At 39.7% G+C, this 25782-nt stretch overlaps 1 protein-coding gene across 3 annotated transcripts in view; it reads left to right on the forward strand.

Moving 5' to 3' along the window:
* eps15l1a (epidermal growth factor receptor pathway substrate 15-like 1a) overlaps positions 1–25782 on the forward strand; it is a 492163-nt gene that overhangs the window by 193706 nt on the left and 272675 nt on the right. For all 3 annotated transcript variants that reach the window (XM_063032448.1, XM_063032447.1, XM_063032449.1), the window contains 3 exons: positions 2049–2210; positions 21388–21585; positions 25599–25769. In XM_063032448.1, the coding sequence (XP_062888518.1) occupies positions 2049–2210; positions 21388–21585; positions 25599–25769 (531 nt within the window). The remainder of the gene's footprint in view (positions 1–2048; positions 2211–21387; positions 21586–25598; positions 25770–25782) is intronic.

Consider the following 25782-nt stretch of genomic DNA (forward strand, 5'->3'; position numbering starts at 1 on the left):
CTTTGTGTGAATTATGATTCCAACATTTGGACCATTTCCCTTTGGTACCCATTGTGTGGTTTTACCAGGAGTCTTTGTGTCAAATATAAAGGGCAATCATTTTCACCTTGCCTCAGGATCTCAGCTCTTTGGTCAATATTTGGACTAAGGCTGTAGTGAGATCTGAAATGTATGGAGGTCCAGGAAAACCCCAAAACTGAATACATTGTTTTTGCATATATTCTGTTTGATAGTATGTTAAAGACGGTTGTTATCAATTGCTACTGATTGACTGTTTCGAGGTTTTTAGTAGATTGGAAATACCTGGTTTGTGGACAGGGCGCAAGTGGGCAATTTTCCAAATTGTTGGGAAGACACTAATAGTTTTATTACCTTTGCTGCTGTTGGTGTATTTAATCATGTGGAGTGCAATGAATTGCTGACCACTGGTGACTTTGATGGCTGAGACCTTAGGAAGATGCCAAGATGGAATGTAAACTCAACACTTATAGCTGAAGAAGGTTGTAAGTATTTCAGCATTCTCTGAGTGGATTGTATGCTGGACTGGAATGTTACTGAGAAATTAGCACTTCCTTTACCGTTTCTCATGGGTAGTAATGGTAGGACTGTAAAAGTTTGATGTAAAACATTGGTTGTGGGACTATTACTGCATGCTTCTTTGGCTGTCCAGCATTCATTTACTCCCATACTGTAACTTTGTTAAGTTCACACCTGATTTCTATGTTTGTTGGCTTGAATGGAGTCCGAAGATTATAGTTTCAAACCCTATTCCCATAATTTGATCACATGATATAGATCAGTATTTCAGTGCAATACAAAAGGAAAACTGTATTGTCCAGCAAAAGAATTTTTCAAATGTGAGATGTTAGAATGGGATTCAATTTCTCTCTTCAGACAGATAGAAATGACCTCATATATTGGGGGGAAAAAATATATAGAGAGCTTGACCAGTTTGTTGGCAATACTTACCTTTCAGTCAGCACCAAAATAAAATTGAAAATCAAATAAACACACTGTGCTGCAAATCTGCAATAAAATGCCAGCTACTGGAAGCACTCAGCAGGTTTGGCACCCTTATTTCTTTTCTGCATTTTTATCAGAACACTGAGCTTTTACTTTCCAAGAAAGTGAAAATTCTTTTCAAGGATAGTTGAATGTTTTGGATGGCATGGGCACAACATATTTTGTTCATTTTGAGATATGTGCTGGAATCAACTTCCTCGGGTAATAAAGTAGTTGAAGGAATAAAGGAAATTGGCTTGTCTACTTTGCTGAATGCATATTCTATTCGCTTATCTTTCCCTGAGCTCTTGTTTCCCAGGATTGCAGTTCTGAGCTTTTCAAGTGGATGTAACATCCATTTTTTGGTGGGTGGGGGTGAGGGATGGGGAGAGAGCAAAAGGTTTTCCCCTGTGCCTTAATCTTTAAAAACAGGAGCAGAAACAGGCCACCTGGTTGGTCAGTCTAAAGATTGATTTCAAATTACAGTTCAGCTGAAGTTGGAACTGTTTTTAAGTGAACAATTAAGATTCTGGGTCATTAGAAAGATCAGAGGGAGATCTGAGTACAGAAGGACTAAATATTATATCTGCTATTAAATTTGTCTTTACACAAATAAGTATAAAATGTGTTGGTCGTTCTTAGAATTATTCATTGGGAGGTTTATCAAAGGAATATCTCTACCGTTGTTAAAAGGAATATAAATTTTACTCTGAGCTTACCTTCTGATTCGGGAACACTATTTTCTCATTTGTTTTAGCACAATTTGAAAACCTAATAATATCTTTGTTTTGCAAGGAACTACAGCTTGTTCTGCTATAGTGCGACTTTTTATAGCACAAGGTTTATTGGGAACTTAACTATCACACTATAACAGAACCACCTGTAATTGCAAGAAGTTTTAAGTATTTGGAATAGTTTGTTTTTAAAGGTATATGTTGTTGCTGTGTGACTTGTATAATGAAAGCCTGTCTTAATTTGAATCTGGGGCTGAGTGTTTTCATTATGGGTACGGTTATCTCAGTGAAGGTTGTTCTTTTTGTTGGCAGGAACTTCAAAATGACTTGGATAGAGAAAACAACAACCTGCAGGAGCTGGAGTCCCAGAAACAGGCTGCCCAGGACAGACTTGATGAAATGGACCAGCAGAAGGCCAAACTTGAGGATATGCTCAATGATATTCGGCAGAAGTGTCAAGAGGAGAACCAGACGGTAAGAACAGGAAAAGCACAAGGCCTGGATATCATTAAGTGGTTGAAGTGAGTGGGATTTCTAATATCAGAATCCTTCAATTTAGTCAGCAAGTATTTTTAAACAATATATTTGGAATGTTTAGTGCAGGGGATTCTGCAGGGAGCGCTCATGGAGTGAGGTCGTCTCTCTGGCTTCACTCCATTCCCGTTATCCTTTTTAACCTATGATCTCCTTGATTTAATCAACTTTAAGTACACCAGAAGACTTACTTTATCTCTCTGACTTACTGATTAATTGATTTCCTTTTGTCAACTGCAACTTTTGAGCTTAAAGAAATGAGTACGAGATCTAAAACCAAAGATGGGAAAGACGCTGATGGGAACGGAGGAAAGAAGAAAGGTGACTCTAAACAAGCGGAATTAACTTAGAAGTTATGATGAAGTGTTTGGAGGAAATGTTTGAGCAGCATCGGATAAAATTATCTGAAAGTTTAACTGCTCAATTTGAACAACATCGTCAAAGCCTCAATGAAGGTTTAAAATCAATCACGGATTCTTTGAAATCCCTGAATTCTGATGTTCAAAAACACGATGCAAAAATTTCTGAGCTGGATATTAGATCTCAGAAGACGGATACAAAAGTTGAGATCTTAGAGAAGAATCTAGCTTCGACTACTAAACAGCTCCAACAACTTAAATCCAAAGTTATCGATCTTGAGAATCGATCGAGAAGACAAAATTTACGTTTAATTGGCTTACCCGAGGATGTTGAGGTTGGAGATCCTGCAATATTCTTTGCTCAACTTTTAAAGGATTCGTTCGGTTCAGTTTTTCCCAACGATCCTCCATTACTCGACCGTGCCCATCGTATACCGTGGATAAAGTCGGCAGCGGCTGTTTCCAAATCCAGACCAGTTATTCTTCATTTCCATTATGTTAATGTTAAAGAACAACTTCTCCAGATCGCTCGTCGACAAGGGATGATCAAGTATCGTCAGCATTCCTTCAGGATAGTTCAAGACTACAGTCCTGAAGTGATGAAGGAACGACTGACTTTTAAACCTTTCATGTCGGAATGCTATCAAAAAAATCTCAAACCGGCACTATTGTACCCTGCACGACTCAGAACCTCTCTTCCTGATGGAAATCGTCGTGTCTTCCATTCTACAACTGCCGCTCGAAGCTTTTTGGATGATAATTTCCCATCTGATACAGACACCCTCTCTTAATTTGTGTCTGGTGTTTCCAGCACCAATTTTTTTTCTCTTTAGTGTTTTTCTTCAAAATAAACCTTCTACTACTGTGCGATGAAGGTTTTTTATAAGTCTAAGATTTTTGTTCTTTGTTTATTACTATAGTGATTATTCTATAACTTATATAGAATATTTATCTCCTGTGAATAACATCATTTTCCCTTAGTTAACCTTTTGTTTTAACTTTTCCTTTTTTGTTATTACTAATGATCCGATCCGACGGTCATTTGTAGTTATATGTTTCCTATTTTTGGTTTTCGCATAATTAAAATGGCGACTTGTCTTTTTTTGTATAATCTCATTTTTTTTTTTCGGGACACCATGCTGTTATGCTTCTTCTTCCCATAATCCATTTTTCTTCTTTTGGAAGCGATTTTTTATTTACTCGCTTATAATTAATTAATTATATGTACTGATACTGTTTTTTTTATTTCATATATTTTAGTAATTTTTACTATGTAGGCTAATTTACTATACTGCTTATTTTTTACATATTTTAGTCTTCGGGAGGTCACTTATTTAACATATATTTTTGGAGTTGCCCCCTGCAGAAATGGGGTTAAAGTTAGTATTAGTGCTTTCTTCAGCCTTCTCTGGCTTAGTTCGGGGTTCTACTTAGGGTTGGGGGAGGGGGTTGTCTTTTTTTTTTCTAATTTTTTCTATTGGGCTGATTCAGAACTACAAAGATGTCCGCAGTGTCGAGATTTCCGGTTCCTCTCTAATCATGTATTCCTCTTCCGATTTCATGAGCTCACATTATGGTTAACCCCTTACTTACCAAAGGGTTAATTTTCAGTTATGGCTCATACTATTAATTTTGTCTCTTGGAATACAAATGGTTTAAACCATCCAATAAAATGGAAAAAGATTTTCAAAGTGTTCCAAAGACTGAATGCTCATATTATTTTTGCACGAGAGACTCATGTAAGGAAAGAGGACAATCAACGCTTCTTTGAGTTTTGGAAGGGACATCAATACCATTCAAATGCTCAAGCCAAAATTAAAGGCGTTTCAATTTTTATTGATCCCTCAACTACATTTATTCATCAAGACATTATTTCAGATCCTAATGGCAGATTTCTGTTAATTACTGGGGTACTTTTTAATAAAAAAAGGTCGCTATGGTTAATGTTTACGCTCCGAATGTGGATTATCCTGAATTCTTTAAACATTTACTCACTTCCTTTCCTAATTTAAACGAGTATATGTTGATAATGGGCAGCAATTTTAATTTATGTTTGAATCCCATGTTGGACAGATCCATAGGTAGTCCGGCTTTACCGAATAAGTCGGCTACTATTATTAACTCTTTTATGTTGGATTCTGGGATTTCAGAAATTTGGAGATTTCTACATCCAAATGATAAGGAATTCTCCTTTTTTTCACATGTACATCATTCTTTTTCCCGAATTGATTATTTCCTGATTGATTCTCGTTTGATTCCATATGTAGTTGATTGTAATTATGACATTATTGCTATTTCAGATCATGCTCCAATGAAACTTTCCATCAAGTTAATGGATACCTTTTGTACTAGCAGACAATGGCGATTTAACCCTATTTTGCTTCAAGATCAGGACTTTGTCAAATTTATAAAGGAGCAGATTGATTTCTTCTTTTCAACTAATACTACGGAAGAAGTTTCCAACGGAACTGTTTGGGACGCCTTTAAAGCTTATATCCGTGGTCAGATTATTTCCTATTTGGCTGGTTTGAAAAGACGTATTAACAATGACATACTTCTGTTGGTTGATAAAATTAAAGAAGTCGATAAAAAATATGCTATTTCTCCCAGTAAGGAGCTGTACAAACACAGAGTTGAACTCCGATTGGAACATAGCTTATTATTAACATCCTCAATCGAAAATCAATTAATGAGAACTAGTAGTGATTTTTATATTCATAGCGATAAATCGGGTAAATTACTGGCTAACCAATTGAAATTTGATTCGGTTAAACGTCAAATTACTAAGATTCGCAAACAGGATGATACTCTCACAGTTGATCATGTTGGGATAAACCAAACCTTTCAAGAATTTTATACCTCTTTATATCACTCTGATTTTCCTCATGATTCTAATTTCATGCATGATTTTTTAAGTAAATTGAGTTTTCCGAAACTATCACCCGAAGATTCCCTATCATTAGAAACTTCCATTTCAGAGGAAGAAATAATAACTGCAATCTCATCATTGAATTCCGATAAAGTACCCGGTCCAGATGGGTTTACAGTGGGATTTAAAAAATTTTTTTCCTCCATTCTTTCTTCTAAGTTGTCTAAAATATTCAAGGAAGCAATCAGTTTAGGTAAATTACCACAATCGTTTTATGAAGCCTCTATTTCCTTAATTCTTAAAAAGAATAAAGATCCTACTGTTTGTGCATCATACAGACCGATATCTCTTCTGAATGTAGACTCTAAAATTTTTTCAAAAATTCTAGCAACTAGACTGGAGAAGGTGTTACCTCAAATCATTTCCATGGATCAAACGGGATTTATTAAAAATCGCTATTCATCCTTTAATATTAGGAGGTTAATGAATATTGTTTACACCCCCTCATTTACTACCCTGGAATGTATTATCTCATTAGATGCTGAGAAAGCCTTTGACAGAGTTGAATGGCCTTATTTATTTAATGTTCTTGAGAAATTTAATTTTAATTTGACATTTATATCTTGGATTAAATTGTTATATTACTCCCCGGTAGCCTCGGTTTGTACAAATAATTATAGATCTCCTTTTTTTCGTCTTTTTCGTGGTACTAGGCAAGGTTGCCCTTTTAGTCCTTTACTATTTAATATTGCTCTTGAACCTTTAGCAATTGCTATTCGTGACTCGCCAAATATTGTTGGTATTACCCGTGGAAACGAAATACATAAATTATCATTATATGCAGATGATTTGTTGTTATACATCTCTAACCCGGAGAAGTCAATTCCTGCTATCCTAGATCTGTTAGCTCAATTTAGTAACTTCTCTGGTTACAAATTGAATCTTAGTAAGAGTGAATTATTCTCTTTAAATAAGCATGTACCTATTTATGGACGTTTACAATTTAAATTGGTTACTGATTCATTTATATATTTAGGGATAACGATTACGAAAAAATATAAAGATTTATTTAAAGCTAATTTTTTACCTTTAATTGATCAGATTAAACTTTTATTTACCAAATGGTCCCCAATCTCTTTGTCTTTGATTGCTCGGATTAATGCTATTAAGATGATCATTTTGCCCAAATTTTTGTATATATTCCAATCGGTTCCAATTTTTATCCCAAAATCTTTTTTTGATAACGTAGGTTCAAAAATTTCCTCATATATTTGGCAGAATAAAAATCCTAGGTTAGGTAAAAGGTATCTACAGAAATCTAAAAAGGAGGGGGGGCTCGCCCTCCCGAATTTTAGATTCTATTATTGGGCAATTAATATTTGATATTTAAAATTTTGGTTACAAGATTTGGACGCATCTTTAAACCCTCATTGGGTAAATCTTGAATCTAATTCATTACAAGGGTTTTCCTTGGGTTCGGTTTTAGGAACTTTACTTCCTTTTACTTCTTTTAAATCATATAAACAAATGAATAACCCAATAGTTAAGCATACTTTACGTATATGGTTTCAATTCCGAAGATTTTTTGGGTTTAATCAATTTATTCTAGCAAGTCCCATTATATCAAATTTTCTTTTTCAACCTTCCACGATGGATCAAGCTTACTTTGATTGGAAAACCAAAGGTATAATATCTTTTCGTGATTTATTCTTGGATAACTGTTTTATGTCTTTTGATCAACTCCCTAATAAATATAACTTACCCAGATCTCACTTTTTTAGATATCTACAGATTAGAAACTTTTTAATTACTGTTTCTCCTAATTTTCCACACCCATATCCAATGGATACTTTAGAAAAAATCTTAGATTTAAATCTCTCTCAGAAAAGTGTAGTAGCAATTATATATAATATAATTATGAATCTATGTCCTGATGCTTCTACTAAAATTAAAGCTGACTGGGAAAGAGAACTTGAGATTAATATACCGACTGATAAATGGGAAAAAATTCTTCAGTTGGTGAATTCATCCTCTATATGTGCTAAGCATAGGTTGATACAGTTTAAAGTAGTGCACAGGGATCATATGTCCAAAGATAAACTATCTCGTTATTACTCTTATATTAATCCAATATGTGACAGATGCCATTCCGAGATAGCTTCTTTAACCCACATGTTTTGGTCATGTCCCATGTTGGAGAAATATTGGAAAGATATTTTTGAAGCAACATACATCAAAGTTACTGGTGAACGCAGCAGGCCAAGCAGCATCTATAGGAAGAGGCGCAGTCGACGTTTCAGGCCGAGACCCTTTGTCAGGACTAACTGAAGGAAGAGTGAGTAAGGGATTTGAAAGCTGGAGGGGGAGGGGGAGATGCAAAATGATAGGAGAAGACAGGAGGGGGAGGGATAGAGCCGAGAGCTGGACAGGTGATAGGCAAAAGGGGATACGAGAGGATCATGGGACAGGAGGCCTAGGGAGAAAGACGGGGGGGGGGTGACCCAGAGGATGGGCAAGAGGTATATTCAGAGGGACAGAGGGAGAAAAAGGAGAGTGAGAGAAAGAATGTGTGCATAAAAATGAGTAACAGCTGGGGTACGAGGGGGAGGTGGGGCCTAGCGGAAGTTAGAGAAGTCAATGTTCATGCCATCAGGTTGGAGGCTACCCAGACGGAATATAAGGTGTTGTTCCTCCAACCTGAGTGTGGCTTCATCTTTACAGTAGAGGAGGCCGTGGATAGACATGTCAGAATGGGAATGGGATGTGGAATTAATTTACTCTACTGTAAAGATGAAGCCACACTCAGGTTGGAGGAACAACACCTTATATTCCGTCTGGGTAGCCTCCAACCTGATGGCATGAACATTGACTTCTCTAACTTCCGCTAGGCCCCACCTCCCCCTCGTACCCCAGCTGTTACTCATTTTTATGCACACATTCTTTCTCTCACTCTCCTTTTTCTCCCTCTGTCCCTCTGAATATACCTCTTGCCCATCCTCTGGGTCACCCCCCCCCGTCTTTCTCCCTAGGCCTCCTGTCCCATGATCCTCTCGTATCCCCTTTTGCCTATCACCTGTCCAGCTCTTGGCTCCATCCCTCCCCCTCCTGTCTTCTCCTATCATTTTGCATCTCCCCCTCCCCCTCCAGCTTTCAAATCCCTTACTCACTCTTCCTTCAGTTAGTCCTGACGAAGGGTCTCGGCCTGAAACGTCGACTGCACCTCTTCCTATAGATGCTGCTTGGCCTGCTGCGTTCACCAGCAACTTTGATGTATGTTGCTTGAATTTCCAGCATCTGCAGAATTCCTGTTGTTTGCGTTTAAAAAGATATTTTTGATATTATTTCAACGGTCCTAAATATAGACTTACAACCTCATCCAATTACTGCTATCTTTGGATTACCAATGACAGACTTAAATAATTTAACCTCTTCATCACGAAGGATGATTGCATTTCTTACTTTAATAGCTAGAAGGCCAATTTTGTTGAATTGGAAAGAGATCAACTCTCCTGCTGTATTTCATTGGTTTTCACAAACTATGGTGTGTTTGAATTTGGAGAAAATTAGAAGTGCAGTTTATGACCCTTCCATTAAGTTTGAAAAATTTGGAGGCCATTCATTCAGCATTTTCATTTGATGTAATTTGATCATTTCCAAACTTGTTTTATCTCTCTGTACTGTTGTTGGAGGGGAATGGAGTCGTTGACACTAAGGTTTTCTTCTTTTCCATTTTTAAGTTGTTAGTTTTGCCCAAGTCTTTTAGTTTAGTTGATTAATTTTGTTTTTCTTTGGGGATGGGGTTTGTTTTTTATTTGTTTTGTTTTTTTTTTCTTTTTCATGTTTTTTTTTCCAGATTTTTTTGCTTTGTATTATCCGTGGTTAGTTCTACATGTTTGGGAGCTTTGTTAATTTACACTACTTGGTTTTGCAATTACTTTTTTTAAGTGTAACAATATATCTCCTACTATTTGTATTATTGCTATGTTTTATTTCTGTATTTTGAAATTAATAAAAAGATTGAAAAAGAAAGAAAGGAATGTTTAGTGCAGTGGCAGCTTAGTCTTGAACAATCAAAGGAGTCGCTGACTTTTTTCCCTGTGTTCCTATCACGATATTAGAGCTTTCACTTTTGAGTTGGGTATTTGAAACTCTTCCGAAGTGTAGTGTAATGTTTTGGGCCGTGTCAAGATTTTTTGATTTCCAGGCTATAATGGATTTTGCTAGTTTTCTACATAAATGAAGCATGTTATGCTGAGATTAAAAGGTTATACTTACAGTAATGGAGGTTGAGAAATAATAAATAGGTGTATTTTTATCGAAAATGATCGAGTGATAGATTTGAGTGTTCATTTGGAAGAAGGAAAATAAGGCAAAATTCAAGCCTTTCTGTCAACCCATTTCTAATTATTTATTTGGTTTATATTTATTAAAGCAATGATTGACTTCCTGAAAAATCATTAATTTTCTAAGTACATTACCCTACATTTCTAAGGGTTGATTGAAATACAGGGAGAAAATGAATGGTGTAAGGAAACACAGTGAAAGCAGTGATGTTTTAAAACACCGAAAGAAATGTCAGTAGGATTGGATATCTTCAGATTAGGGAGAAAAAGAGAGAGTTATTCACAAGCTTTTGGAACGGTCAAAACGGCGGTGTGAGGATTGCACATCAGTTCACATTGACTTGGCTAAATGTACATAGTACAAATTTATCCATATGTCAACAGAAAAAATGTCAGGTGGAGAGTTTGATTTGGAGCCATCTACCATGGTTACAGTAAATATAATGGTTAAAAAATAATGACTTTTGTATTTCTCAATATTTATAGGTGGCTGTCAATGAGTCAGATTTTGTTAGTCACTTGATCTCTGAGTGATGCCTGCAATCTGAGTATATTTTGGATTTTTTCCATCATATCCATACAGAGTTGTCAGTTGTAATGCCACTCGGCTAATGTGCTTGCTTAAATACTCCATTGCCCTTGTTGTCCAGGTTCATTTATCAGGAATGAACACCTTTGGGGGATACTACTATACACGCAGTCCTGGAAGAATTATACCCCAGCAAAGGTCAAAAGATTTTAAATCTGGAGAAGAGAAAATAAGATTGGATTGAAAAGTGGTTTGGGAGTTATCTGAATTAATTCAAGCATCTGGTTCCAATGACTTGGTAAACCACTCAAGGTCCAGTTGTGTGGTTTGTATTATTGACTGATTCCCTTGAGACTGTTGAAGCAAAGTAATTCTTCCAGCCAGCTGTTCAGTGTATAGAATTACTGTACACACTGAAGAAAACAACTTGCTTTTGCATCGTTCCTTCCAGCTTAGTTCAGCTGCAATTCAAACCCAAACATGCTAGGAATACTGTACCAATAAATCAGTGAGTAATTTAGTTTCAAAACATTGTTTCCACATGCCCTCTGTCTTAATAGGCAGCTTGTGTGAACTGGAGGAGAAGATAGGGTGGTCCTGGTTGTTGCTTTGTATATGGCCACCATCAATGCTGTTCAGCAGTGGCCCAGCAGCCAGTTTTCGTTTCCCCATGAGGTAGACCACTCCCTTCGTACAAATGTTTTTCTGTCCATTTCTAAATGTCAGCTATTAACTCGCAGTGGTGTGGCTGTGTTCCCAGATAAACCTTAAGAGTGTTACATTTTTTACGCCATTCCAAAAAAAATGTGCGCATATTTCAGCTTGTTTGAAGAATTTTCCCTGTAGTATTGCATGTTCTCTTTATATTAACCGTTGCAAGATGGTGGAATAAAATCAAAGTTTCTGGTTAAATTGGCAGGTTTATTGACTGATTCAGAGTGTGTGCAGAATCCTTACTCATCTATTTTTCCTATTGTAAATTTTATTTTTATTAAGTTAAAGAGTGTAGGGCTGGGGAATGGAACTTTTTTCAAACTTAACCATCAGAGTGAGATGAAAATTGAAACTCATTTTTCTCTACCAGCTTTAACAGCCTGTCTGAGAAGATCTCCCTTTAATATAGCAGCTTAGTTTAGGGGGTGATACCCCCCCGGCCCAGCCAAACTTATGAAATCTCATTTGGGTGAATGCTGTGCGATGTGTCCCCTGTTATAAATCAGTACCCCAAAATAACAAACAGTACACAATATGCGATTAAATGATTAAGCTTTATAATTCTTACTTTGACTATATGGTTAGCAAAGAAAACAGTTCTCATGAATCAGTCTATTGCACAATGTTGGAGCTCACTGATAAGCCAGTCGTCCACCATCGACCTCCTCCGATCATCGCTGCCCTTTGGACCCTTGCCCTAAGTCCACTCCATCTGGCGGTCTACCAACTGTCTCCATTCACGTCTTCTCTCCTCATCTCTCCCTGGCAAAAGACCGCGAAAATCTCTCTTCCAGATTTACAAGCAAGAACAACAGCATTCCATGCCCTGTTACCTCTACTCATAACCCAAATGTTGCTGCTACAGAGAAATCATTACATTATCAGTGAAACTTTACAGCATGTTACATATGCTTCCCTTCTTCAACAGCAACTATAGCTACTCTAAGATACTGAATATTTGAATGATCAGGTTGTGGGATAGTTGCCCATTGTGTAAATTCATATTTTAGTTCAGTTTCTTCAGTTTCTCCAGTTTTAAACTCAGTTCCAGCTAAGGACCTGGAATATTTTTAAAGAAAAGATTTGGGCTGTTTACCCAAAAATATAGTGAAGACAGTACAGTTTTGTTAATGAAGATCTTGCTTAACTAACTTTGAAATTTTTGAGGATCAAGTAATAAGCAGATCTGACTAAGCAGAGTCAGCAGCCTTTATTTCTTGGATTTTCAAAAGCCTTTAACAAGGCTACTAAATAAGATAAGAGCCCATGGTGTTAGAATCAAGGAACGAGCATGGATAGAATATTAGTTAACTAGCAGAAGTCTTAAGAGTGGGGAATAAAGGTCCTCTGCAGGATTCCTGCCAGTGACTAGTGGACTTCTGCAAGGGTCAGTGTTGGGGGCCCATAACTTTTCACTTTGTATGTTACTGATCTGGATGAAGGAACTGATGGCATTGTGACCAAGTTTATAGATGATACTAAGATAGGTGGCCTTCCTGATAAAAGAACAGTTGGTGTTGTGGAGGCAGGAAGCTTGAAGAAGGACTAGGACAGGTTGTGAGAGTGGGCAGAAACAGTTGGCAGGTGGAATACAGTGCAGGGAAGTAAATGGTTGTGCACTTCGGTAGGAAGAATAAAAGTTCAGACTTCCTCTAAGTGGAGAGGGAATTCAGAAATCAGTCCTAACTCAGGATTCCCTGAACGTTAACGTGAAGCTTGTGTTGGTTGTCAAGAAGGCAAATGAGATATTAGCATTCATTTTGTGAGGACTAGAATATTAAAAGCAATGATGTACTGATGAGGCTCTGAAAGGCATTGATTGGAGTGTTTTAGAATATTATGAGACATTTTGGACTTTGTGTCTTAGGAAAGATGTGCTGGACTTGGAGAGGGTCCAGATGAAGTTCACAAGAGTGATCCTGGGATGAAAGTTTAATATATAAGGAGCATTTGGTGGCTGTGTTCCTGTACTTGGTAGAATTCAGAAGGATGAGGGAGATCTCATTGGAAACCTACCATGTACTGAAAGAACTGGATAGAATGAATATGAGAGGATGTTTCCATTGGTGGAAGAGTCTGGAATCTGATATTAGAGAAGTTCCTTTAGAACAGAGATGAAGAGGTGGATTTATCAAATTCATTGCAACAAAGGGATTGGGTGTATATTTTATATATTAAAATAAACTTTATTCATAATAAAAATATTTACAAGAGTAAACCGTACATTGCCTTTTCATTCTTAAATTTATAGACAATGCATTAAGTAATGTTCTATTACATATATGTAAAGCGGTTGGGTGTATTTAAGGCAGAAATTGATAGGTTCCTGATTAATAAGGGTGGTTAAGGGTTACGGGAAAAAGACAAGAAATAGGATCTAGTGCTTCCCCAGTGTATAAGATGAATAAACTCTTCTTGGCCTTCCAGCTGGGTACAGGTATCAATTATAACTGACATTTCGATGACAAACTCTGCCATCTTCATCAGTGATGATGCCTGGGCATGTCTAATCCAGTGGTATTTATACTCTGTAGTTTGTCCCTCCTGATTGGTTAGTCCTAATCCAATCAGCTTTCCACTTTCTACCTTGTTCATAATTGAATTCCAGTTCTTACTTAGAGCGAGACCACCCTTTTCGTTAAAATTCTTTTCCTCTAGTTTTTTTTCAATGGCTTCCTTTACCAGGCATTCGCAAAAGCCATTGGCATGGCACAATAGTTTTGTGCCATTGAAGTCAATGCTATAGCCATTATGATTGCAGTGTTCTGCTACCACTGATTTCTCCGGGTAACCCAAATGGATACACCTCCTGTGCTTCTTGATATGGGTTTCCACCATCTGGCCAATATAGGCAGCTCTGCATTGACAGGAAATCCTGTAAATGTCAACCGACCTGAGTCTCAGGTCATCTTTGACCCGCAAAAGCTGTAATTTGAGCTTCCTTACGGGTTTGTGGATGGCATTATTCTGGTGTGTCTTCAGGATCCTGGTGATCCTTCCAGAAACCATGAAAATATGTTGTATTGGGGGGGATACACATTGTATCAGAGGAATAGGAAGGTTAGCAGAGGGTGTGGCATGGCACTGCTGGTAGAGAATGGCATCAAATTAGTAGAAAGTAGAATTGGAAGATGTTGAATCCTTGTGGGTTGAGTTAAGAAACTGTGAGGGTAAAATAACCCAATAGCAGTTATATACAGGTCTCCCAGCAGTAGCTGGGATATGGACCACAGATTACAACGGGAAATAGAAAAGACATGTCAAAAGGACAATGTTATGATAGTCTTAGGAGATTTCAACATGCAATTCGTTTTGGGAATATCAGGTTGGTAATGGATCTCAAGAGAGTGAGTTTGTTGAATGTCTAGGAGATGGCTTTTTAGAGCAGTTTGTTGTTGAGCCTACTAGGGGATCAGCTATACTGAACTGAGTGTTATGTAATGAACTGGAGGTTAGGAGGCATTGATCAAAATATGATTGACTTCAACTTGAAATTTGATAGGGAGAAAATAAAGTCTTGACAGAGCTGTATTTCAATGGAGTAAAAGTAAATTACAGTGGTATTAGAGAGGAGTTGGTCAAAGGAAATTGGAAAGTGATGCTGACAGGGATGACAGCAGAGTAACAATGGCGCAAGTTTCTGGGAAAAATGAGGAAGGTGCAGGATGTAATCCAAAACGAAGAGATACTCAAATGGCAAAATAGTACAACTGTGCCTGATGAGGGAAGTCAAAGCTAATGTAAAAGCAAAAGAGAGGGCATGTAACAAAGCAAAAATTAACGGGAAGATACTGAAAGGTGTGAGGGAAGAGAAGTGAGTGCAGTTGCTATTACAAAGGAGACGGTGTTCAAAAGCTGAAAGACCCAAGGGTACATAAGACAGCTGGAAAGAGGTAGCGGTAGAGATTGTGGAGGTATTAGAAATAATCTTTTAAAAATCATTGGATTCTGGCATGGTGCCAGAGGACTGGAAAGTTAAAAATGTCATTCCAGTCCTTAAGAAAGGAGGAAGGCAGCAGAAAGGAAACCATGGAGCAGTTAGCCTGATCTCAGTGGTTGGGAAGATGTTGTAGTCAATTGTAAAGGATGAGCTTGTGGAGTACTTGGTGACACAGAACAAGATAGGACAAATTCAGCATGGTTTCCTTAAGAGAATATCTTGCTGATGACACTGCTGGAATTCTTTGAGGAGATCAGAAGTAGGATAGATGAAGGGGATCCAGTGGATGTTGTATGTTTGGAGTTTCAGAAGGCCTTTGACAAGATGCCACATTTGAGCCTACTTACCAAGTTAAGAGCCCATGGTATTATAGGAAAGTTACTGGCATGGTTAGAGCATTGGCTGACCGGTGGCAGCGAGTGGGAATAAAATGATCCTTTTCTGGTTGGCTGCCGGTGATTAGTGGTGTTCCACTGGGGTCAGTGTTGGAACTGCTTTTTTATGCTATATATCAACAATTTGTTGATGGAATAGATGGCTTTATTGCCAAGTTTGCAGATGCTAAGAAGATTAGTGGAGGGGCAGGTAGTGTTGAGGAAACAGGTAGGCTGCGGAAGGATTAAGACAGATTAGGAGAATGGGTAAGAAAGTGGCAAATGAAATGCAATGTTGGAAAATGCATGGTCATGGACTTGGTAGTGCAGACTGTTTTCTAAATGGAGAGAAAATCCTAAATCTGAGATGCAAAGGGACTTGGGAGTCCCTGTGCAGAACACCCAAAGGTTAACTTGCAGGTTGAGTCAGTGATAATGAAGGCAAATGCAATGTTAGCATTCATTTCAAGCGGTATAGAATACAAGAGAAGGGATGTGATGCTGAGGCAAACCCTTGTACATAAACCTTCTTTCATCAGATTCATTAATGCTCATTTTTGTTTTGTCTTTTCTATTGTAGAACACTTCTTTAATTTTCTGATGATGTTATAATCTGACCTTCATCTGCTTGGTCATCAACCCAACAGATTATTTTGTTAACTCCTTTGTTCACTGGATTGTTTGAAACTGCAACACCTATCTTTTACCAGTCAGCTTTCTCAAGTCCTACATTGTTCCCCATTACTCTAATCCTCTCATTCTTTGATTTTGTTCCACACTGCAATTGACAAACCAGAGGCACTCTGAATTCTTCGCTTACTGCAACTGTTTTCTATTTTCTGGTTGCTGCTGTTCCATTGCCAGTCAACTGCATTATTCATTCAAATAAAATCTGACTTTGTTCTCCTGTGCTATTGTCCTGGTTCTTGTCTTCTCAACACAATCTTTTCATTAATTCACTTTTCCATCATTTTGTCTAAGTACCTAACAGTCTCCCCAGGTACAGAACATTTACCTTAAAGTATGCTCTACTTCATTCATTCGTTCATTGTCTCTCACTTGTGACAGTAAGCAGTGTATGGCTCAGCATTCCTATCTAGTGAATTTTAAAATCAGATCTCTGAGCAATTTTCTGGTTGCAACATTAAAAAAAATTATTTGCTCATGAGTAAAGAGAAATAAAATCTGATTGCTTTGAAGATGTTTGAAGTCCTCATCTGTGGAGAATCTCTTGGCACAGGATCTCCCCGTAGTTCCTGAACAATCTGCAACAACTCTAACGATGTATTTCATCCAGGTCTTAGCAATTATGCAGATTGTTGCCTCAAATAACTTCAAAACATGTTAGAGGAGAGACTTTACAAACTTTTTGGGCACAAGGTTTAATCAGGAAAACATGGAACAATATCTGAGAAGAGTCAGTTAAATGTTTAGTCACAAGAGTTGCATTTAATGGTTTGTGTGGAAAAGTGAAAGAGTTGTATTGGTTTATTATTGTCAAATGTATCAAGATGCAGTAAAAAGCTCGTCTTACGTACTGCTGATATAGATCAAATCATTACACAGTGCATTGAGGTAGAACAAAGTAAAACAATAACAGTGCAGAAAGTGCATTGAAGGTAAGTAATAAAGTTCAATGTCAGAACGAGGTAGATTGTGAGGTCAGGAGGCCATCTTATCATACAAGAGGTTCATTCAAATGTCTTAATAACACCAAGATTGAAGCTGTCCTTGATCCTGGTGGAACATGTTTTCAGGCTTTCGTATCTTGTGCCTGATAGGAGAGGAGTGAACAGAGAGTATACAGGGTGGCTGGGTTCTTTGGTTAAGCTGACTGCTTTACTGAGGCAGCAAGAAATATACATAATAGCGATAGAGGGGAGACTAGTTTTTGTGATGTGCTGAGTTGTGTCCACAACTCTGCAGTTTCTTGTGGTGGTCAGTTATCATACTCCACCATTATGCCTCCAGGTAGAATGCTTGCTATTGTCATTGATAAAAAATAGTAATGCCAAATTTCTTTCGCCTCCTGTGGAAGTAGAGGTGCTGGTGAAATTTCTTGGGATTGGTCCAGGGCAGCTATTGGTGATGTTCATGCACAAGAGCTTGGAGCTCTCAATGCTTTCAACCCCATACTGTTGATGTAGACAGGAGCATGTGTACTACTATCCCTTCTGAAGTCAATGACTAGCTCTTTTATTGGCATTGAGGGAAAGGTTGTTGTCATGACACCGTGTTTCTATCTCCTTCCTGTATTTCATCTCATTGTTACTTGAGATATAGCCCACTTCAGTGGTATCACTTTCAAATTTGCAGATGGGTGTAGAGCAGAATCTGGATTCCAAAAGAATCACTGAATTTGCTTTACAAGGCAGCCCTAACAACAGCGAGGGCCAAACTGTCCCCAGCCATCAGAGAGGCAAAGCATGCGCATGCCCAGCGAATCCACAGCCACTTCCAGGACAACGGCGACACGCGGTGCATGTGGAAAGGTATTCAGGACATCAGCAATTACAGGGCAACATCATCTGACTGTGTGGGTGATGCCTCCCTCCCAGATGCGCTGAACAACTTCTACGCTCATTTTGAGGCGGAAAATGACATTGCGGCGAGGAAGACCACCCCTCTTCCAAATGACCAGGTGCTGTGTCTTACCTTGGCCGATGTGAGGAGAACCCTGTGCAGAGTCAACCCACGGAAGGCTGCTGGACCAGACAGTATTCCTGGCAGAGTGCTTAGGGGATGTGCAGACCAGCTAGCAGATATTCTCACTGAAATCTTCAACATTTCCCTGAGCAGCGCCGCCGTTCCTACGTGCTTCAAGGCCACCACCATCGTCCCCGTGCCGAAGAAATTTTCAGCATCCTGCCTCAACGACTACCGTCCCGTTGCACTCACATCCATCATCATAAAGTGCTTCGAGAGGTTCGTCATGAAGCACATCAAGACCCTGTTGCCCCCCTCACTAGAACCTCTGCAGTTCGCGTACCGTCCCAACCATTCAACAGACGATGCCATTGCCATCACCCTCCACCTGGTCCTAACCTACCTGGACAAAAAAGACACGTAAGTTGGAATGCTTTTCATAGACTTCATTTCAGCATTCAACACAATCATTCCTCAGAAACTGATTGGAAAGCTGAGCCTACTGGGCCTGAACACCTCCCTCTGCAACTGGATCCTAGACTTCCTGACTAGGAGACCTCAGTCAGTCTGGATCGGAAGCAGCATCTCCAACACAATCACACTGAGTACGGGGGTCCCCCAGGGCTGTGTGCTCGGTCCACTGCTGTTCACTCTGCTGACCCACGACTGTGCTGCAACACACAGCCCGAACCACATCTTCAAGTTCACCGATGACACAACTGTGGTGGATCTCATCAGCAAGAACGATGAGACAGTGTACAGAGAGGAGGTGCAGCAGCTAACGGACTGGTACAGAGCCAACAACTTGTCTCTGATTGTGAACAAAATAAAAGAGATTGTTGTTGACTTCTGGAGGACACGGAGCGACCACTCTCCCCTGAGCATCAACGACTCCTCCATAGAGATTGTTAAAAGCACCAAATTTCTTGGTGTTCACCTGGCGGAGAATCCCATCTGGTCCCTCAACACCAGCTCCATAGCAAAGAAAGCCCAGCAGCGTCTCTACTTTCTGCAAAGGCTGAGAAAAGTCCATCTCCCACCCCCCAACCTCACCACATTCTACAGGGGTTGTATTGAGAGCATCCTGAGCAGCTGCATCACTGCCTGGTTCGGAAATTGCACCATCTCGGATCGCAAGACCCTGCAGCGGATAGTGAGGTCAGCTGAGAAGGTCATCGGAGTCTCTCTTCCCGCCATTACAGACATTTACACCACACGCTGCATCCTCAAGCAAACAGCAAATCCTGAAGGACCCCACGCACCCCTCATACAAATTCTTCTCCTTCCTGCCATCTGCAAAAGGCACCAAAGCATTTGGGCTCTCATGACCAGACTATGTAACAGTTTCTTCCCCAAGCCATCAGACTCCTCAATACCCAGAGCCTGGACTGACACCAACCTGCTGCCCTGCACTGTGCCTATTGTCTTGTTTATTATTTATTGTAATGCCTGCACTGTTTTGTGCATTTTATGCAGTCCTGGGTAGGTCTGTAGTCTAGTGTAGTTTTTTGTGTTGTTTTATGTAGTTCAGTGTAGTTTTTGTAATGTTTCATGTAGTCCTGAAAAACGTATTCTTGTTTTTACTGTGTACTGTACCAGCAGGTATGATCGAAATGACAATAAAAAGTGACTCGATTTGACTTAATGTAATAAAAGGAAATTTGACTTAATTGACTCTCACAGCTACCTGGACTGTACCTCGTCTCACTCTGTTACTTGTAAAAATGCCATCCCCTTCTCTCAATTCTCCATCTCCACCGCATCTGCTCTCAGGATGACGCTATTCATTCTAGTACGAGGGAGATGGCTGCCTTTTTCAAAGAAAGAGCCTTCCCTTCCACCACCATCAACACTGTTCTCAACCGCATCTCTTCCATTTCACGCAAGTCTGCTCTTACCCCATCCTCCCGCCACCCTACCAGGGATAGGGTTCCTCTTGTCCTCACCTACCACCCCACCAGCCTCCGTGTCCGGCGCATCATTCCCCGTATCTCTGTAACTTCCACCACTTCCAATGAGATCCCACCACATCTCCCCCCTCCCCACTTTCTGCTTTCTGCGGGAATTGCTCCCGACTCAGCTTTCTTGTCCATTTGTCCCCCCACTGATTTCCCTCCTGGCACTTATCCCTGCAAGCGGAGCCCTACACCTCTGCCCTCACTACCATTCAGAGTCCTAAACCGTCCTTCCCGGTGAGGCAACACTTCACCTGTGAGCTTGTTGGGTTCATATACTGTGTTATGTACTCCCGGCCTCCTGTATATCGGTGAGACCCGACGTAGATTGGGAGACCGCTTTGCCGAGCATCTACGCTCCGTCCACCAGAAAAAGTGGGATCTCCCAGTGGCTATCCATTATAATTCCACTTCCCATTCCCATTCCAATATGTCTATCCATGGCCTCCTCCACTATTGCGATGAGGCCGCACTTGGGGTGGAGGAACAATACCTGATATTTCGTTTGGGTTGCCTCCAACCTGATGGTATGAACATTGATTTCTCAAACTTCCAGTAGGTCCTCCAACCCCCCTTCACCATTTCCCATCCCCTTTTCCCTCTCTCACCTTCTCTCCTTGCCCGCCCATCCCCTCTCTCTGGTGCTCCTCCTCCCTTTTCTTTCTTCCATGGCCTTCTGTCTCTTTCACTAATTAACTTCCCAGCTCTTTACTTCATCCTTCTCCCTCCAGGTTTCACCTGTCTCCTTATGTTTATCTCTCCCATCCCTGCACCTTTTAAATCTACTCCCCACCTTTATTATCCAGTCGTGCCAAAGGATTTTGGCCCGAAACATTGACTGTACTCTTTTCCTAAATGCTGCCTGGTCTGCTGAGTTCCTCCAGCATTTTGTGTGTGTTGCTCAGATTTCCAGTATCTGCATATTTTCTCTTGTTTTAATTGGTCATAATAAATATTTGGTCTATATACTGGGTCATATTATGTGAATTACTATGTGCATATATGCATCCAGCAAATGATTAAAAATGCTGATTAATTCTTTTGGCATCTATTAAGCCTTCTAAAGCATCTTTCCTGTGAGGTTATACAAAATGCTGTCATTTTAATCAAGTAATCCTTCCTTAGCTGTTATCGTGCTCAAGGCATTTTTAGTGTGCGGGGGCGTATCATTGTTGTATAAGCTCCACGTGATATGAAGACTGATTCATCGTCCAGCAAGCAGTGCTTTGTGATTTTCAAAGGTAGTTGAATTTACACGTGATGTCATTTAGCCTCAGATACATTGATATTTAATTTCTGTTTGTGTGATGTATATTTTTTTCAGGATTAGCCAGTGTTAGTCACATTGATATTGGTATGTAATTAAATATGCTAAATTTGTGTGATAGATTTCATCGTTGAAGATGCAGATAGCGAATCAGGAATCAGACATGCAATCTCAAGAAGAAGAGCTGACTAAAGCCAAATCAGAACTGAATAAACTGCAGCAAGAAGAGTCACAGTTAGAACAGAGCATTGAAGCTGGCAAGGTCCAACTTGAGACAATCATTAAGTCTCTGAAGTCTACACAAGATGAAATTAATCAGGTGAGTATTATTGTTATTTGTTGCTGTTTTCTGTACCTCAGCTTCTTTTTCTCTCTATGTGTTGATAATCTCTTTAAGAGAGGACAAGAGTTTAAAAGTTTCCACAATTTAAGATTAAATATAATTTGAACTATTGATTTCATGCATATGTAAGAGGTTTCTTCTTTTCTGTTATTGCTAAGGCTAATAAAATGGCTTCTTTGTTATGTTAAAAATAAAATGGCTTCTCTGTGATGTTAACCGCTGAAACAGTGGTTCTCTAATAGCTTGTTTGGGTTATAATTACTGATAACGAGAATTGTATTCATTTGCTAACCAATTGGGATAGATGTTATTATTTCTTGTGTATCTGTAAGCTATTGTAGCCCCCTGATAAGCCTCAGGCTCGCTCAGCTCACTTTCGTCTAGGGGGAGCAGCCTTTGGCCCCGCCAAACTGTGTAATCAAGTTTGTGTAGATACTTTGTGATGTACCCCACCACGCCAGTACACCATATGCGATTAAATGATTACACTTTATAACTCTGACTATGTAGATAGTAAAGGAACAAAATAAGAACTGTTTAAAAAAAAGAAAAAGGCACCATTATTATTTACCAGTTTGTGCACACATTGTTGGAGCTCTTACAGAACTGAGCCCCCCTTCTTCCAGTCCATGTCCTCCGAATTCTGCCGACCCACAAATGGGACCACCCTCGGTGATCGACCAAACACTCTATTCAAGTCTGTCCTCGTCTCCTCTCCTCGCCGAAGACCCTGGGCCTCGGACTCCCGCTCGGGGTCTGTTCTGTCGCCCAGCTTACAGCATTGTGTCTCCTCTCTCTGTTCCCATCGCACCTTCTGCCCCAAAGCCTGCAAAAACAATAGCTTACAGACACACAAGAAATAATAACATCTATCCCAATTGGTTAGCAAATGAATGCAATTCTCGTTATCAGTAATTATAACCCAAACAAGCTGTTAGAGAGAGAACCACTGTCTCAGCAGTTAACATCACAGAGAAGCCATTTTATTTTTAACATAACAAAGAAGTCATTTTATTAGCCTTAGCAATAATATAAAAGAAGAACCCCTTACACATAGATATTTTTTAATTAAACATTCCCAGGAATTTTTAGGCCAAATGATTATTGTCCATTGGCATGATTTGACTGCAATTCCAAAGCAAATTTAATCATGACATTGTTTGATACCAATGATGCCAAAACATATATTCTTAATTTAGACTATCACCATTGTCAGCTGTGTATATAACTTGCCATTTCCAAACTTAGTCACCTTGAACATATTCCTTTGTATTGTCTCCACCCTCCATTCATCCTGCTTTACAGGGTGCAAGTTGAGCCAGAATATAATAAAGTTCTCAATTTTATTGGCCTTTACCCTGTCCCATTAAATTGACCGCTAGGAGGCAGAAAATGTGAATGAAAGTACAGGTTTACCCCGCCATCCGAAGGTAGAGCGTTCCTTTGAAATGGTTCGTAAGCTGGAATGTCGTAACGTGAAGAAGCAATTACCATTTATTTATATGGGAAAAATCTGTGAACGTTCGCAGACCCAAAAAATAACCGACCAAATCATGCCAAATAACACACAAAACCTAAAATAACAGTAACATATAGTAAAAGCAGGAGTGATATGATAAATACACACCCTATATAAAGTAGAAATTGTTTTCTACAATCATTGCCGCACTGTCCACCGTAGCGAAAATCTCACGCAAGCGCTCTCGGCAGAAGCACTCTCTCCAGTAACCTTTAAGCTATGAAGCTGCCAAATCATACCAAATAACACATAAAAATACACAGCCTATATAAAGTAGAAATAATATATGTACAGTGTAGTATCACTTACTGGAATCGGGAAGACAGCGCCGAGCACACTGATGATGGTGTGTTAGGCTGATTCATCGGAGGTTGGGGTGGTGCAGTGGTCCCCAACCTCCTGGCTGCGGACCGATACCGATCCACAAAGAATGCAGCAGTGCAGCGGTAGCCGGGACGCACCCAGCACATCTTTAAGAAAAAAGTCGGAATAAACAAGCTAATTAATTAGGTGCCGCCTGGCATGTAAATGTCGGCCCAGATAGAGGTGACACAATTGGCAATCGCCTCTGATCTGGACCGACATTTACGCGCCAGGCGGTACCTAATTAGTTAGCTTGTTTGTTTTGGCTTTTTTCTTAAAGATGTGCTGGGTGCGTCCCGGCTACCGCTGTACCGCTGCATTCTTCGCGGCCTGGTATCGGTCTGCGGCCCGGAGTTTGGGGTGGTGGGACAGTGGGGTGTCATCTCATCGCCACCTGTTTCCATCAGGGCAGGCTGGTCTCTTCTTCTATGTCTGCCTGCCTCGATGTCGAAGGTCGAGGTTCGTCGTCTGCTGTGGCTGATGTGGAAGGCTTGAAAAGGCTTGAAAAACGACAGTATACTTGACTGCTTAGCCTCGCGCATTTTTTTATCATGCAGTTCTTTGTAAGCACTCAAACCATCCTGGAAATATGCCCTAAACCTACGTACCCTTTCAAAATTAAAGTTGTACTTTTCTGCAGACATTACAGCAAAAATCTCATGCAGTTCCTGGACGACTGCACTTTCGGTCCATTTGCTACTGCATTTGGTTTTGATTGTTATCCTTTCCTCTTCCAATTGCATCAGCTCTTCATCTATCAGTTCTTGGTCATGGGATGCCAAAACCTCTTCAACATCATCTTTGTCAACTTCCATAAGCCAAACTCACTTTGTCCGTACTTCATTCACCACGATCGAAATGCTTAATTATGCCTGGTTTTACGCTAAGTGTAACACCCTTACGAGCTCTTTTAGTCTTTTCCGATACCTTAGAACTCATCTTGCAAACGGATGCTCAAAATAAACCGACATAAAGCACAGGTGCTCACAGGCACGTGTTTAAGCAATGCCGACTAGAATGCAGTTCCGAATCCGGGGGAGGAGTTTGGCTGCTCGGGGCGTGCGCTGCTTTTTATTGCGCGCTGTCTTTTTTCGTAACGGTGAAAACACCTTCTGTTAGTGAAAACAGGTAACTAATGTAGGTCTTTCGTAACAGCGAGGTGTCGTAAAGCGAATGTTCGAAAAGCGGGGGACACCTGTATATATTAAATAGTTGTATTAAGGTAAGTAAAGCGAAAACGGAAAGAAAAATGTTAGGTAATGTTAACACAAGGAAATTGGCAGGTGCTGGAATTTCAAGCAACACACATAAAAGTTGCTGGTGAACGCAGCAGGCCAGGCTGCATCTCTAGGAAGAGGTCCAGTCGACGTTTCAGCCCGAAACGTTGACTGTACCTCTTCCTAGAGATGCTGAACAACTTTTATGTGAGTTAGGTAATGTTCATGGGTTCAGAGTTCATTTAGAAATTGGATGAAGCTGTTTCCAAATTGCTGAGTGTGTGCCTTTAAGCTTCTGTACCTCCTTCTCGATGGTAACAATGAGAAGGGGGCATGTCCTGGGTGGTGGGATTCCTTCATGATGGGTGCCATCTTTCCAAGTCACTGCTCCTTAAAGATGCCAAGCCATAGGTTGGTTACATGTGTTACATTATGTTATCATAAAGTCATAACCTTTTACATGGACTTCATCACATGTTATCCCAGTAAGGCAATTTGGTATATGAATGTACTGTATGTTCAGGCCTTTGACATCTGTTTATCAATTGGGGTTTCTTATGGGTGATTAACCTAATGCAGTAGTTGTCAGAATTTGCTGTTGTGAGCCACACCTGTAGTTCCCAGTATTGTTATGCATTTCTATTTTAATAGTGTTTTATTTTTGTTATCACTACAGGAGTTTGCTAACTGAATTGCCTGGGTACTGCAGCTTTATAATCACTGATCGATTAGGATAAATGGAATAAATCAATTGCCACTGTGTGGTGCCTACTGAATTACTGTTGTCAAGCAGCATGGTTCAACAATGGGGATATGACTAACTGTTTATTTAGTTAATTTTTTATGTCAAAATTAACAAAGTAGTTACTTATGCTTTTTTTATACTCCAGGCAAGAAGCAAACTTACCCAATTGCAAGACTCGCAGCAAGAAGTTAGTAAAAGCATTGACCAATACAGTAATGCACTGAATGGCTCATTAACCAGTCACGGCGGCAGCATGACCAACTTGGCAGACATGAGTGATGGCATTGCAGAAAGAGACAGTGGCTTCGTAACGATGGTGGGTAGGGAGA

Source organism: Mobula hypostoma, chromosome 24 (assembly GCF_963921235.1).
Source record: "Mobula hypostoma chromosome 24, sMobHyp1.1, whole genome shotgun sequence".
In the NCBI taxonomy this organism is placed as follows: Eukaryota; Metazoa; Chordata; class Chondrichthyes; order Myliobatiformes; family Myliobatidae; genus Mobula; species Mobula hypostoma.